Source organism: Balaenoptera physalus (genome assembly GCF_965194825.1).
Source record: "Balaenoptera physalus genome assembly, chromosome: 11".
NCBI lineage: Eukaryota > Metazoa > Chordata > Mammalia > Artiodactyla > Balaenopteridae > Balaenoptera > Balaenoptera physalus.
Genome location: NC_138896.1, coordinates 44,337,225 through 44,351,478, shown reverse-complemented (window position 1 = coordinate 44,351,478; position 14,254 = coordinate 44,337,225). Strand labels below are relative to the sequence as shown.

General features: G+C 40.7%; 1 protein-coding gene across 22 annotated transcripts in view; it reads left to right on the top strand.

Annotated features, from left to right (window-relative positions):
- The window catches only part of DST (dystonin), a 488,177-nt gene that overhangs the window by 338,728 nt on the left and 135,195 nt on the right, over positions 1 to 14,254 (top strand). For 14 of the 22 annotated variants that reach the window (XM_082414288.1, XM_082414278.1, XM_082414289.1 and 11 more), the window contains 9 exons: positions 31 to 159; positions 2,389 to 2,477; positions 3,487 to 3,622; positions 4,721 to 10,177; positions 10,298 to 10,447; positions 10,588 to 10,803; positions 10,977 to 11,126; positions 12,513 to 12,746; positions 13,964 to 14,116. In XM_082414288.1, coding sequence (XP_082270414.1) covers positions 31 to 159; positions 2,389 to 2,477; positions 3,487 to 3,622; positions 4,721 to 10,177; positions 10,298 to 10,447; positions 10,588 to 10,803; positions 10,977 to 11,126; positions 12,513 to 12,746; positions 13,964 to 14,116 — 6,714 coding nt within the window. The remainder of the gene's footprint in view (positions 1 to 30; positions 160 to 2,388; positions 2,478 to 3,486; positions 3,623 to 4,720; positions 10,178 to 10,297; positions 10,448 to 10,587; positions 10,804 to 10,976; positions 11,127 to 12,512; positions 12,747 to 13,963; positions 14,117 to 14,254) is intronic. The other 8 variants (XM_082414275.1, XM_082414274.1, XM_082414279.1 and 5 more) reach the window with 3 other exon arrangements.

The window sequence follows — 14,254 nt, the reverse complement described above, 5'->3', positions numbered from 1 at the left end:
TTTTTTTTTTTAACCACTCACACCTCTCAGAAGTCACTGGAAGAAGAAAAGAAAGAGCATGTTGAAAAAGCCAAAGAATTACAAAAATGGGTATCAAATATCAGCAAGACATTGAAAGATGGAGAGAAGGCTGAAAAGTCTTCCTTCTTTAAGCAAAAGGTACTCACCGAGGTCCTGGTTTAATAATAATGATAATATCAATAATTATAGCGGGGAGAATTTACCGAGTTGATACAGTCCACCTAAAAAAAACCCTTCAATTCTTTAGTTTCCCCCGTTTCTATACGCAATTATAATGAGGATCAGAGACGTTAAGTAACTTGCCCAAAGAATCACAGTATGTGGCAGAAGAAGCTGTCTCGGCTTCCAAAACCTGGACTTCATCAATATTAGTCTCACTGTTAGTCAACCAATATGTGGGATTGCTTTTCCTCACAGTGAGATCTGCTTCCTGATCGTTTTGATGAGCGTTGCAGGAGAGCAGAGTCACTGTTTTGTGCCCTGAGTACATTCATGCACTCTGTGTCATAAAGAGTTGCAAGCTCTTTCTTAAAATAGAAACAAAAAGTTTCAAGAACAACAAACTGCAGACCAAGATGTTAACATTTGAGGATCGAATTTAGTTGTGCTTTTCTGGGTCTTTTCTATTTCCTAAAGAAGTGTTCTCCCATCATCCACTGGAAATTCTAGATCCTTTCCCTTCCCTAAATGAAGTCTTTGGTTCTGGAGGCTGTGTTCTGAACCCCACTACTTGACATAAGTTGAGTGGCTGCATTTCGAGAGATGTTACTGCTCCGAGGTGTCCTTTGGGCTGTCCCACCTGAAGCTCTTAGGGCACTGAGTTAAGCAGTTTTGCTGCTGCTACTGATAACGCTGGAATTGCTGCTATATTTTTAAAAATAAATTCCCACTAAGTAAGCAGTATTTTTCTCGATTATGTTTCCTGCACTGCCCTCCTGGTCCTGCCTGACCTGTGGAAACTACAGAGGTGATCATTAGCTTTCCCTTCCAGCTCTGCATCCATACACACTTGTCATCACTTGAAACAGACATTTTTGACATAATCCAATAGCAGAGAGCTTCAGCATCTTGTCTAATTTCGTCTATGGTATGAGGCAGGTGAACCTTATTTGAGGTTCCCCCAGGAGAGGTTTATAGACCTGAGTATTTACTTGAATTCTCATTCAATTGAAATAAAGCCAGCTTAGCTCATAGTCTAGCAAACTACATTTTATAGAGCGTGGGGGAAATAAGTTGGAAAGGAAAATTACATGTAGTGTTTTAAACCCAAAACCTTCAAAACAATTTTATGCGACTATTTAAAACATCTTCTTCATTTTCCCCCTGTCAAATAGGAAAAGAGCTAAAATAGGGACACAAACTTAGCAAGGATTTCTTGAGAGAACAAGTTTCTTTTCAGGAACGTGGTTTATAAACGCTTGGTATTTCCTCATTCTGTAGTTTTAAATTCTCCAAAATTTTACCAACCAGTTTTAGTTTTAGGCCTAGCAGACATAAAAGTAGACAGATACTTCTGCAATGCAGATCATGGCCTCAGTCATAAATCTTGAATAACACTCGATGGTCTCTCTGTTGAAGGAAATTTAAGGTAATTTGATGTCAGTAATAAATGTGTCTTTCAAAAAATCAGTGTGGCCTCATGATTACCTATAGCCATGAAAAATAGACTTTAGGTTGACTCTCAGTAGAATACGTCTGGGGAAAATACACCTTTTCATTGTCCCATCATTTCATTTCTGCTCACTTAAAAGAATGGCATTTACTTTCTGATATTAGGTCTTCAGAAATGATACAGAGAAGAATTAGGAGAAAGTAAACAGGTCAATTTTATTTCTCTGTCTGTCACAGGCGACTTTTGCAAGTGAAGTCCTAGTAATAGAAATTATTTAATCTTGACCTGCAGACCTAGAGAGGAATACTTCTAGAGAGGAATTTTTTTTCCAAAGGAGCATTGTATCCAGGAGCTTGGGGAAAAGAAGGGAAGGTTTTTGTTCATGTTCATGTATCTTTTTGAGGATGGCGATGTTCCAGTGCTGAACATCTGGCCACCTGGGGTGTCATTAAGGCATTCCCTATTCGTGGTTGGGCCGGGACAAATGCAAGAACCATATCATGCGGTACTATTATTTCCTCGTGGAAATGATGGCCTTAGGGTTAGAGGGCGGGACTTTCCTTCATCGTGCATTCTCAATAAAGCAGTCTTCTTATCCAGGCCTGTAAACCAGTAATAACTGATGGGTTATTGACTCAGATCACCTGAAAATATTCCCATCATGTGGGTCTTGATGAAAACTTGGAGTTTTTTAAAATGACTGTTGTCTCGTCTTTGTGAAGGAAGAGCTTGAGTGTGTTTTTTTTACCTCGCAGATTTCCAGTGAGGAAATATCAGTCAAGAAGGAACAATTATCTGAAGCACTGCAAACTATGCAGCTCTTTCTGGCTAAACACGGAGACAAGTATGTTGCTTTTCATTAGGTCTTTTATTTGAAGTAGGGGAGTGGTCTTCAAAACTCTTAGCAAAGTAGAGGATGGTAAATTGCAATGTAGAGTTTAAAAATGGGACTCAATCACAAATTTACTTAGTAATATAATAACCTAAGACTATAAACTTAGCTATTTAATTGTCACTTTTCGTCACTCTTGGTCTTTACCAAAACCCTGAAATGTACTTATTATCCCCATATATTGCTGATGAGAAAACAGGCTCAGAGAGTTTAGGATCTGTAGCTAGTGAGTTATAAAGATTCCAAGCCAAGTCTTGATTCTGAGTAGTACTTACTCTCCAAGACCTACCTTTTGGAAAATGTGTGTAAATACGTTCTTCATTTTCTTAGCTGAGAACTGTGGCAACTTAATTTCTCGTGGTTTGGTCCTACTTTTTGCAACAAGGCACTTCATATATTTCAGCTAATGCCTCAGGCAGGGAAGGAATCTACCCTTTTCTTAAATATTTTTTGTCTGTCATCTTTAGAATTACTCTAGAATGATTTTATATTGTACCTTAGGTTAAATTTATAAGGAAATTGGGTTAATTTCCTTATAAATTTCCTCTTTATTCATCCTTCTGCTTGAACAAGTTTCATCTTGAGTCATGGTAACTTACTTGCCCCTTTTCTGTGTTGGAACTAACAATGGGATCTTTCCCTCTGTCAGATAACAGCAGTTGTTATTTTAGAAATGTGTATATGCTAGAGAGGTACTGATATATTAGTTTACACTCTTTTCCTTTAGTCCTTTTTCAGGCAAGAGAAGGATTCCTGGATGTTTTTAGGGTCATAAGGGCCATCCTTAATTTTCATATACAACCATTCTAAGACCTGAGCAATCTGTATATGAGATTATATTATATTTTATGACCCTATGCTAATTTAGGAAAGTATTCTTCACAAAATCATCGAGGCTAGTGTGTCATCTTTATCACTTGAAGACTTATATTCGTCTTTTCATACTTTCTGGTTATTTTAGAATGACAGACGAAGAAAGAAATGAATTGGAAAAACAAGTGAAAACTCTCCAAGAAAGTTATAATTTATTCTTTAGTGAATCTCTGAAACAACTACAACAATCACAAACCTTAGGAGATATAAAGGTAGAGGAGAAGGTAATGTTATTTATTTAGAACATGAGGCTGTTTTAAGACTCTTAGTTTAACTGCATGATTGTAGAGATATATGTCAATGACAAAGAAATGACCTTGAGTTGTGTACATGGAAGAAACATGGGTGGGGTTTATTTAAGTACTAGGAGATTTCAGTGTTGTTCATTAAATGCAGTCTTACACTTGCTGTCATCGATTTCTGTGACATCTTAATCTCTGCCTTGCATGGTAAAAGGAAAGAATCATTCATTTTTCTAACTCTTCTCTGTCAAAGCCATTCCTCTACTGTTATATAGATACATGTTATATAGATATGATAGATATTTTACTATATAAATATCATGGTATAAAATAGTCTGTGAGTCACCTCTAAAGGTGACATTGGAGTATTAGGGGATTTGTCTGATTTTCAGAGATATCCATGAGATTTATTTGAGAAATACTGGGCCATACGTTTTAGCGAGGATGCTCTAGCATCTTCTTAAAATATAACAGAAATAGCTTAAAATTTGGCCTATCCTTAAACTTTTAAAACTTGACAACACATATTCAACACAAAATCCAGTATTCAAAAAGTTATCTTTATATTCAATTCCCTCACTCCCTGGAGTACTTTACATACTATTTGTCATATTTTGAGGGTATGTAACGATTTTTCTGGCTCATGGGTTTTGGCTATCTGTGAAGAAGTCTGTATGCTGTAAACATCAATAGCATGGGGTTTGAAACTCTCTCTTGTGTCAGGACACTAATCTCACCCGATTGCAGAGAGCATGGTTTGCCTTCTAGGTGTGTGTCCTGTTTCCTCACCCTCATCGTTTCCTGTGTCCTCACTAACCTTCTTAATGTACACGATATGAAGTTTTCAGTTCACAGATGCATGTCGTTTTCAAAGCTTTATCACATCCTGTGCTCTCGAATAGATCACTGACATAGATCACTTGTGCATTTGAGCTGCTTAACACTCACAGCCTTGCCGCGTCTTGGTAAGTAGAGGATTTTTATGTCGAAGTGTCTTTTTTATAAGAAAACGCAAACTAAGTTTCATGACGCTCTGCCCACCCTCATGTCACTGACTGAGACTTCATGCTTTCCTTTCAGCTGGATAAAGTCATCGCAGGCACCATTGATCAGGGCACGGGAGAAGTCCTTTCTGTCTTTCAGGCCGTGTTAAGAGGCCTCATTGATTATGACACGGGGATCCGATTGCTTGAGACCCAGCTCATGATTTCTGGGCTTGTTTCACCAGAATTAAGAACATGCTTTGACCTCAAAGATGCCCAAAATCATGGCCTTATTGATGAGCAGGTTCTTAGCCAACTCCAAGAACTCAGTGAAACGAAGGAGATTATTTCTGCTGTGTCGTCCACCACGGTTCCAGTGCTGGATGCTCTGGCTGAAGGTGTGATCTCAGAACCCATGGCCATCAGAGTTCTTGAGATCCTGCTTTCCACGGGCTCTCTCGTTATTCCGGCCACAGGAGAACAGCTGACGCTGCAGAAGGCTTTCCAGCAGCACCTGGTTTCCTCTGCCTTATTTTCTAAAATCCTGGAACGGCAGAATCTATGTAAAGATCTTATCGACCCCTCCACCTCTGAGAAGGTGTCTTTAATAGATATCATGCAAAGAAGTATTTTACAGGAAAACACAGGGGTGCGGCTTCTGCCTGTGAGGCCACAAGAAGGAGGCAGGATAACATTAAAATGTGGGAGAAACTTAAGCATTTTAAGGGCAGCTCACGAAGGCCTCATAGACCGTGAGACCATGTTCAGGTTACTGGGTGCTCAGCTGCTTTCAGGAGGTCTGATCAATTCCAAGTCTGGTCAGAGACTGACTGTAGAAGAAGCTGTGGCAGAGGGGGTGATGGACAGAGACACTGCCAACAGTATCTTCACCTACCAGGTGGAAACAGGCGGAATCATCCAGTGCAACCCCGCCAAGCGTTTAACTGTTGACGAGGCGGTCCAGTGTGATCTGATAACATCCAGCAGTGCCCTTCTGGTCCTCGAGGCTCAGCGAGGCTACGTGGGCCTCATCTGGCCTCACTCTGGGGAGATATTTCCTACATCTTCTTCCCTGCAGCAGGAATTGATTACCAATGAATTGGCGTCTAAGATCCTGAACGGCAGACAGAAAATCGCTGCTCTTTACATTCCAGAAACATCTCAAGTCATTGGTTTGGACGTTGCCACGCAACTCGGAATCATAGATAATCACACAGCATCGATTTTAAAAAATGTAACACTGCCCGATAAAATGCCAGATTTGGGAGATTTCGAAGCTTGTAAAAATTCCAGAAGATGGCTCTCTTTCTGTAAATTCCAACCATCCGTGGTCCATGATTACGGGCAAGAAGAAGATGTTTTTGATGGAGAAGAGCCAGTGGAGACTCAGAGCTCAGAACACACTAAAAAATTATTCCTGTCTTATTTGATGATAAATAGCTATATGGATGCAAACACAGGGCAGAGGCTTTTGCTGTACGATGGAGACTTGAATGACGCTGTTGGGATGCTCCTGGAAGGCTGTGGTGCAGAAATTGATGAGAACACGCCTGTAAAAGAATGTCTTGATGTCATAAGACTCCCTGGCATATTTCTGAATAATGCTGCAAGTAAAGAAACGAGTGAAAGTACAGCTACACCAAGTAGTTTTGATAAATGTCATTGCAGAGAACCTAAACGTAAAGGAACCTCTGAAAATGCCATAGATGAAGAGTTTCAGGAACTGGGAACTAATGTTACCAGGAGTGAATTTTGCCAGTCAGAAAACGTGGCAGATAGACTAGCAACTGATTATAAAGTTAAGAATTCATCCAGCCTGTGTGTTCCTAGTTTGATATCACATTTAACAGAGCCTGGACTTGCTGAAGTTAGCCTGCTCAGACAAGACTCTGAAAACAGACTTGAAAACGGTGAAAATCAAAGCCAATTAGAAACAAAGGAACATGCAGATGAATGTAGTCATTCTGAAAACCTTCAAAACTTTGCAAGTGATTTGATAAGTCCTATAGTAAAATCAAAAACTAGTAGAATCTGTGATTTGAATGAAACGGTGAATGAAGATAATATTAGCAGGGATTCAACTCTCTTTGACTATTCCCCCAGGCTGAGTGCCTTGTTAAGTCATGATAAACGGAGGACCGGTCAGGGAAGTTTTCATGATGTACACACTGCAGAGAACAATGGAAATAAATGTGAAGCCTCTACATTGCCATTCAATGACCAAACCATGTTATCGGGTCAAAGAATAAGAGAAAAATTTCAAGACCAGTTTCTGGGAATTGCAGCTATCAACATCAGTTTACAGGGAGAACACACTGTACAAAAATCTTTCAGTATTGGTTATAGTAATCCTCAGGTACAAGATCAGAATGATGAAAAAATGCTTGCTGCTTCTCATCAGGAACCCGAAGACGAGCAAAGTGAGTCCATGGTGGAAGGGTCCTCCTGTTCCCCGCCCCTGAGGGGTGGTGGTCATCACATCAACATGGCTCACATTCATACCCCATCATTTGAAGAAACTGTCAGCGCCAGTGCTGGTGACTATGAAACATCACTGCTGGATGATCAGCAGAGCAACACAGAAACAGACACAGACAGCGATGCTGACTTTTATGACATGCCCTTGTTTGAAGATCGTGACCATGATTCCCTGCTTCTGGAAGGTGGTGACCATGATTGTCTGCAGCCCGAGGACTATGACACGCTGCCAGAGGAAGATGACTGGGCCGCTCCTCCTGGAGAGGCTTTTTATGATGTTTCTAAAGAGGATGAACATTCTTTGGGGACCCAAGGGGGACTGGTTGATAGCTTAGGTGTGAGGGGAGAAGCACAGTCTCTGCAGGATTTTCTCATAGTTGCTGAGAAAGCAGAATTCGATGCTGGTGAAAGAATCCATTTAAATTCACTTGCCTCCTACGAGGTGAATGGACGGTTGATGGAAATCGTATCAGAAAGGGACAACACAGATGACCTTGAAGGTGATGAGTCTGACTCATTGACTGACAATGAAATTGTAGGAAGAAAAGGGAGCTTCAGGACTCCATTAAATCCTGAGGATGCTGGCTGTTGGAGAGGGAGAGGAGAGTACGTAACTGGACAAGAATTTAAATCTGATCCTGATCATTTAGATTCTGTGCAAAATGAAGAAAGTTACGGGGACTCTGAGTGTGACAGTAATGATCAGGGCGACGATGATGACGATGGTGGTGGTGATGCCAAAGAAGAAGGAGCAGGAGGTGAGGATGGAAAGCCCGTGTGCCAGGACAAGGCTGAGGATGTGGATGTCCCCGTGTGTGTCACCACTGCACCCAAACCGGGAAACAGCCGTGTGAGTCAAAGTAGCAATAAAACGATTCTCCCGGATCAAAAGCACCATCATAGTTCTTTGGAGAAACAGCAAAGTGTTAATGTTTTGCAGCCAGAATCAAGTAGTAAAAGTAGCTTGGTTCCTGAAAGAAGTGACCTTCCAGAATATACAACTGAGGTTGTTCGAAAAAGCAAAGATCTGTTGAATCATGAGATGGTCCTTAAGGATAAGTTGCTGTCTGTCATGAAAGACACTGAATCGGAAAACACTTTAAGCCCTGTTGGTGTTTTACCTAATACTAGTGTCAGTTCAACTTCTGAACTAGCGGGTGATCTAAAGAACACAGGGGTTAAGTTGATTCAAGGGCCAGAATATATGGACTCTGTGAAAGGTGGAAATCCATATTATGAGAATGTGACACTTCAGGGTGACTCATCTTCTGATAGAGGCGTTTGTTCTGAGCCCAGTTTAATAGTAAAACCTGCGGAGGAAAGCCATTTGTCATCCAGAGTCTCTGTAACTGACAAAGATCCTCAAGACAATGGAAAAGATCTAATTAAAAGGAGAGCTGACGAAAACAATATACTAATAGAAGATGAAACATTGGTTCATAAAATGTGTGCAGGTAAAGGAGAAGTGCTTATAGAAGGTCCTGTAGAAGATAATAAATGTCTCAGGCTTTTGCCCAGTAAAAGTTCAAGGGAGTGTCTTGATTTAGTTAATAGTCCGTTTCCATTCCCACAAATCACACACAGTGAAGAACATAATCAGGAAGGAAGCCTTAAAAAAGCAACAGTGGCTCTTAAAGATGAACCAAAGAATCAGCCAACAATAGTTAGCAAAAGTCCCGTTCAATTTGAGAATCATGAAGAAATATTCGATTCCTCAGTTTCCCAAGTGATCACTGATGACATGACTTCAGACATGACCTTGTCTGAAAGGAATACAAGGATTGAGAAAGATTCATTCACTGATGGACCTGAAAAAGAGCTTGATCTGTGTACTTATTTAAAACATTGTGCTAAAAATGTGAAAGCAAAAGACATGCTGAAACCAAATGAAGATACCCCAAGCTGTATTCTAGTAGCTTCCCCTCCCAGGAATGAGCACATGCAATTAGGAGTTAATAATGCAAAAGAGAAAGCAGCTGTTGCCCAAGAAGACTTACCTCCAAAGGAGATGGTCCAACAGAAGGCTCTTCCTACTAAAGAAAGTGTCTCAGAAGGAGGATCAGAAATTCCTGAGTTCACACCAGAAAGAGATGAAAGCACACCTTCAGTCTTCGCTCTTAGAGATACGGAAGGCCTTGGGAAACATACGGATTTCGTGCAGTCAGAACTCTGTGCAGATGCAATAAGAAATAACTCCAGTAACACTTTAAACACTGACTGTTTATCCTTAGAAATTAACAGTGAGAAAGGAGTAATTGAGCAACAGGCACGAAGAGAACCAGCCTCATCTCCAGGAGTCCAGGAAAATGAGGTTCAGATTCCTGAGTTATCTCAGGTCTTGATTGAGGATGTCAAGGACATCTTAAAAGGTAGATTGAAAGAAGGTCATATGAATCCTCAAGAGCTTGGAGAACCTTCAGCCTGTGCAGATACTAACATTTCAATTCAAAACTTAATTAAAAGAGTTAACTCATCACCATTGGTAAATGAAGCATCTGGTGTGTCTGGCGACTCTAAAACCAGTGACTATGGCATTTCCCCCATGAATAACTCGCCAGAACTAAAAGCAGAGGGCAGAGAGGATCCTCTCTGTACTGCAAACCTCAAGTCTGAGCTGCTCCTCGATATACTTAAGCAAAATCAGTATAGCCAGAAAATTACAGGAGCATTTGAATTGATGAAAGAATTAACTCAGATGGAGTGTGATCTAGAGAAAAGAGGTAGGACATCTGAAGTTCTTCCTCTGCAACTTGAAAATGTTTTCTGCAAGCTGCTTGCTGATGGATATTCAGAGAAAGGAGGACAGGCTGGAGAATTGAATCAAAAATCATCTACAGCTTCTGAGATGATGGATGAAACGCCACACATTCTTGATGATCTTAACAGCAAGAGAGAAAACCCCCATTCCCTTAATTTACAAAATATGAAAGAAAATGGACCAGAAAACTCTCCTGTCAGTGCATCAACATTGCCAAGAGACGGGAGGCTGGAGGAGCTATGCGCTGAATCCCCAAACCATTTGGAATCTATTTCAGGGTCAAAAGACATGGCTTCTGGAGACGGCTTGATGGAACAAGTAAGTGGACTTTACATTTTATAAGGAAGTAGCTGCATTTGGGAATAATCCCATACATTTTATTTGCTTGAAAAATCTGCATGAAGCCTATTGAATTAACATGTCCACATTTGTGTTTAGTTTTCCAATGAGCTACAGCAGTGTTTACAGCACAGATCAAAGATGTGCGAGTATTTGGCTTTGCTTCAAGATATGAGGCCTCCCTTAGGTAACCAGAAGTCTCTGGACAACAATCTAGAAGCTTTGAAGAACCAACTTAAACAGCTAGAGGTAAGAATTGTCTGCTGCCGGTTATGGAGGGTAGTCAGCTGATGTTAATTTGGAAAATTAAAAAGAGCATTTTTATATTTTGAATATTAGTTATATTTGTGTTTCTCACTAGGTATATCTGGGATGTGTATTTTTTGCAGACATTTGAATTGGGATTGGCTCCAATTGGTGTGATTTTAAGAAAAGACATGACGCTGGCAGAGGAGTTTTTAAAGTCTCTGCCAGGTGACTTCCCCAGGGGAAATCTCGAGGACCTGAGTGTAAGCCTTCAGAGTCTGCAGACGGCCTTCTCTTCCCTCCACGCCTTGTCTTCGGAAAGAATGAACCACATCATGCTGGCTATAGACTCCGAGGTGGTAGGTACCAGACCGTCTCACGTTGAGTCAGAACTAGTGTTTGGGAGAAAATTGAGGGTTTGAAAAGTTAGTCATAAGATGATAAACTGTTAAGCTCTTAACACAGGATCATTATTTGTAGGAATTTGAAATTTGGGGACAGACAGAAATGAACACGCAATTTTATTTTCTAGTCTAAACTAGCAGTTTCCCATGAAGAATTTCTGCACAAACTTCAGTTGTTCTCACGTTGGATATCAGAGACGAGCACATCTGTGAAGGATGTGGAGGTCGTGATGGTTCAAGATACTGGACATATAAAGCAAAGCTTGGAGTTTCTCAAGGCAAGTGTCAAAGTCAATAAGACCAAGTACATCAGAAAACCTGTGAATTTAATGTACAAAGGTTTAGAAAAAATGTGACTTTGCTGAAGCTATAAAGGATTATTTCCTTTTTCTCTAAGAGGTGTTTGTTCACAGCTGACACGGCTATAAAATAATCACAACCTTACAGATGTCATTCTGATGAGGTCCCTGCAGCCTTTATAAAACTCTTACTACCACTGCATGTTGAGGTTGGCATTTATGTATTTATGTATGTATCAGTCGCATAAAGACATAATCATTTAATCAGTCCTGTAGCTGCTTCATGGTATTAATCACGTTTGTCCTGCCTTTCTTCCCCAAGTTCTTAATGTGAACAGCTTCCCTCATGAATGGCGGGCAGTGACACTCCTGGCCTGCGAGTCAGAAAACTGAAATTCTGGCCTGTTGGATTTATGTTTTAAATTCCCACGGTCTCGTGTATGTGCTGCCACAATTACATGGATATTATAAATATTAGCAAGGAATATATTTTTTTAACATCTTTATTGGAGTATAATTGCTTTACATTGTTGTGTTAGTTTCTGCTGTATACCAAAGTGAATCAGCTATATGTATAAATATATCCCCATATCTCCTCCCTCTTGTGTCTCCCTCCCACCCTCCCTATCCCACCCCACTAGGTGGTCACAAAGCACTGAGCTGATCTCCCTGTGCCATGCAGCTGCTTCCCGCTAGCTATCTATTTTACATTTGGTAGTGTGTATATGTCCATGCCACTCTCTCACTTCATCCCAGCTTACCGTTCCCCTTCCCCGTGTCCTCAAGTCCATTCTCTATGTCTACGTCTTTATTCCTGTCCTGCCCCTAGGTTCTTCAGAACCATTTTTTTTTTTAGATTCCATATATATGTGTTAGCATAAGGTGTTTGTTTTTCTCGTTCTGACTTACTTCACTCTGTAGGACAGACTCTAGGTCCATCCACCTCATTACAGATAACTCAATTTCATTTCTTTTTATGGCTGAGTAATATTCCATTGTATATATATGCCACATCTTCTTTATCCATTCAGTATTTTAATGTTGTTTCCCTTCAATGTGCTAAACGTACACAAGTTAGATCTTTACCTTTTGGCGGAGTTACATTTCAAGTAACTCTGCCAGACAAGGTTAATATAGTCTGAGAGGGATTATTTTTTAATGTATTAATGACCATAGTATTGAAATAATTTCATCACTACCATTCATTATGAATGAATGGCTTGACTCAGTGAATTGTGAAAAAATGTCAATAAAAGCTTGAATCCCTGATAGAAGAATCATATTTTATAATAAATGTTATTGTTAATAGAAACTTTCTATTGTGGCTTAACTCGCTGTTGGTAACTCATACTACTTTGTTCACAGAATGTGTTAAAAGACCTCGGACACACCAAAACGCAGCTGGAGACCACTGCCTTTGACGTGCAGTTCTTCATCTCTGAACACACACAAGATCTGTCTCCCACCCAAAGCAGACAACTGCTGAGGCTCTTAAATACAACTCAGAAGGGTTTCCTTGACGTGCAGGAATCAGTAACTACCCAGGTGGAACATTTAAAGGCTCAGTTACAGCTAGAACAAGATCTCGATCGTCAGAAGGTCCGCCTCTCTTTGCGGAGTGGGAATTCTTGGTATTTAGGTCTTCAGTGTGAAACCTGTAATGTAAACCCCAGGGGTTGTGGATAAGAGAAGACAGGAGAGATTTTCTGGAATGGCAATGAGCGAACAGGGTATAATATAGTGATCCTACAATATATAAAAGTACTGTGTGCTGTAAGAAGGCTATAATTAGTTTAGTTTAATTTTCATGACCTCCCTCAAACTACTGTTTTCAGAGGAGAGTTTTGATTTTTTTTCTAGGAGGAAGAAATGTGGATGCATTGAGAAATTTCCAGGGATAAATTGATGAACATGTGGATAGAGAAGGTTAAGGGTGTCTTTTCCCTTTGGGAGGTGGGCGGGCACGGCAGGGTAGGGCCAGGCTCTGGAGCCAGGCCACCTGAGTTTATACCCCATTTATACCACTCACTTGCTGTGGGACCCAGGACAAGTCACTGAACCAGTTTTCTCATTGGGAAATTGGAAATCGTAGCAGTGCTAACCCGGTAGTATTGTGGGCACCGATGAAAGAAAGAATTTAAAACCCTCAGGACCTTGCCTGGCACGTGTCAGGCTCCTAGTCAACATGATCTATGGCTATAGAATGAATAACTAGTATGTATATAAAAGGAAAACAAAAGATGCAAGTAATGGCTGATTTAATCTCTTAGGGTGATTTAACGAATTATATTGAGGTAGTCCATCCAATAGCAATAATGAGCAGAGGCGGGGATGGAATTAGCTACAGTGATTAAGGAGAGATATTGCGTGCAAGGCTCGTTTGATCACTTCTGGAAGCACAAGCATGGTCTCCAGCATGGTAACCTGTTTACACGTATCGAGTATTTTAACAGACAAATCACGACTAACTTCTGTTTTGATATCCTTTTGCAGAATTAATTGTGTGTGTCGCAGGTTTCAAGAGCTTCAGAAAGTGGGATGTTTCTTCCTGTCGGTCAGAAGCTCCATCTCTCACACATATGCGTGGCCAGTGTTCTGTTGAGCTGTGTCATCCAAATGGGATCTCCTTCCTTGTACATGAGACATGCTCTCACTTTCTGTGTCCCTTGCTCAGTGTGTACCCCACTGCTATCATGTTTACAGCATACTTAGGAGAGCTTATGTAGAGGAAACTTGCAAAATGTGTTCTCGTAAAGAGCTATGACAGTAGTGAGTTGGTGACCACATTCACGAGGCTTTGCTTTTGCCCCCTTCAGATGGTGGAGGAGCGTCAGCAGGAGTACAGAGAGAAACTCCAGGGCATCTGTGACCTCCTCACCCAAACCGAAAACCGCCTCATTGGTCACCAAGAAGCCTTCATGATTGGAGACGGCACGGCTGAGTTAAAGAAGTACCAGTCCAAGCAGGAGGTAGAACCTAGCTTTGCATTAGTGGGTTGAGTTGATGTTAAGACTGATTACTAGTATTTGGAAAGCAGTTCAGGTTATTGGAAAGTAGTCATCATTTTAGCTTTTCGGAGGCAAGGTGCACCCAAGACGCCCCCAGAC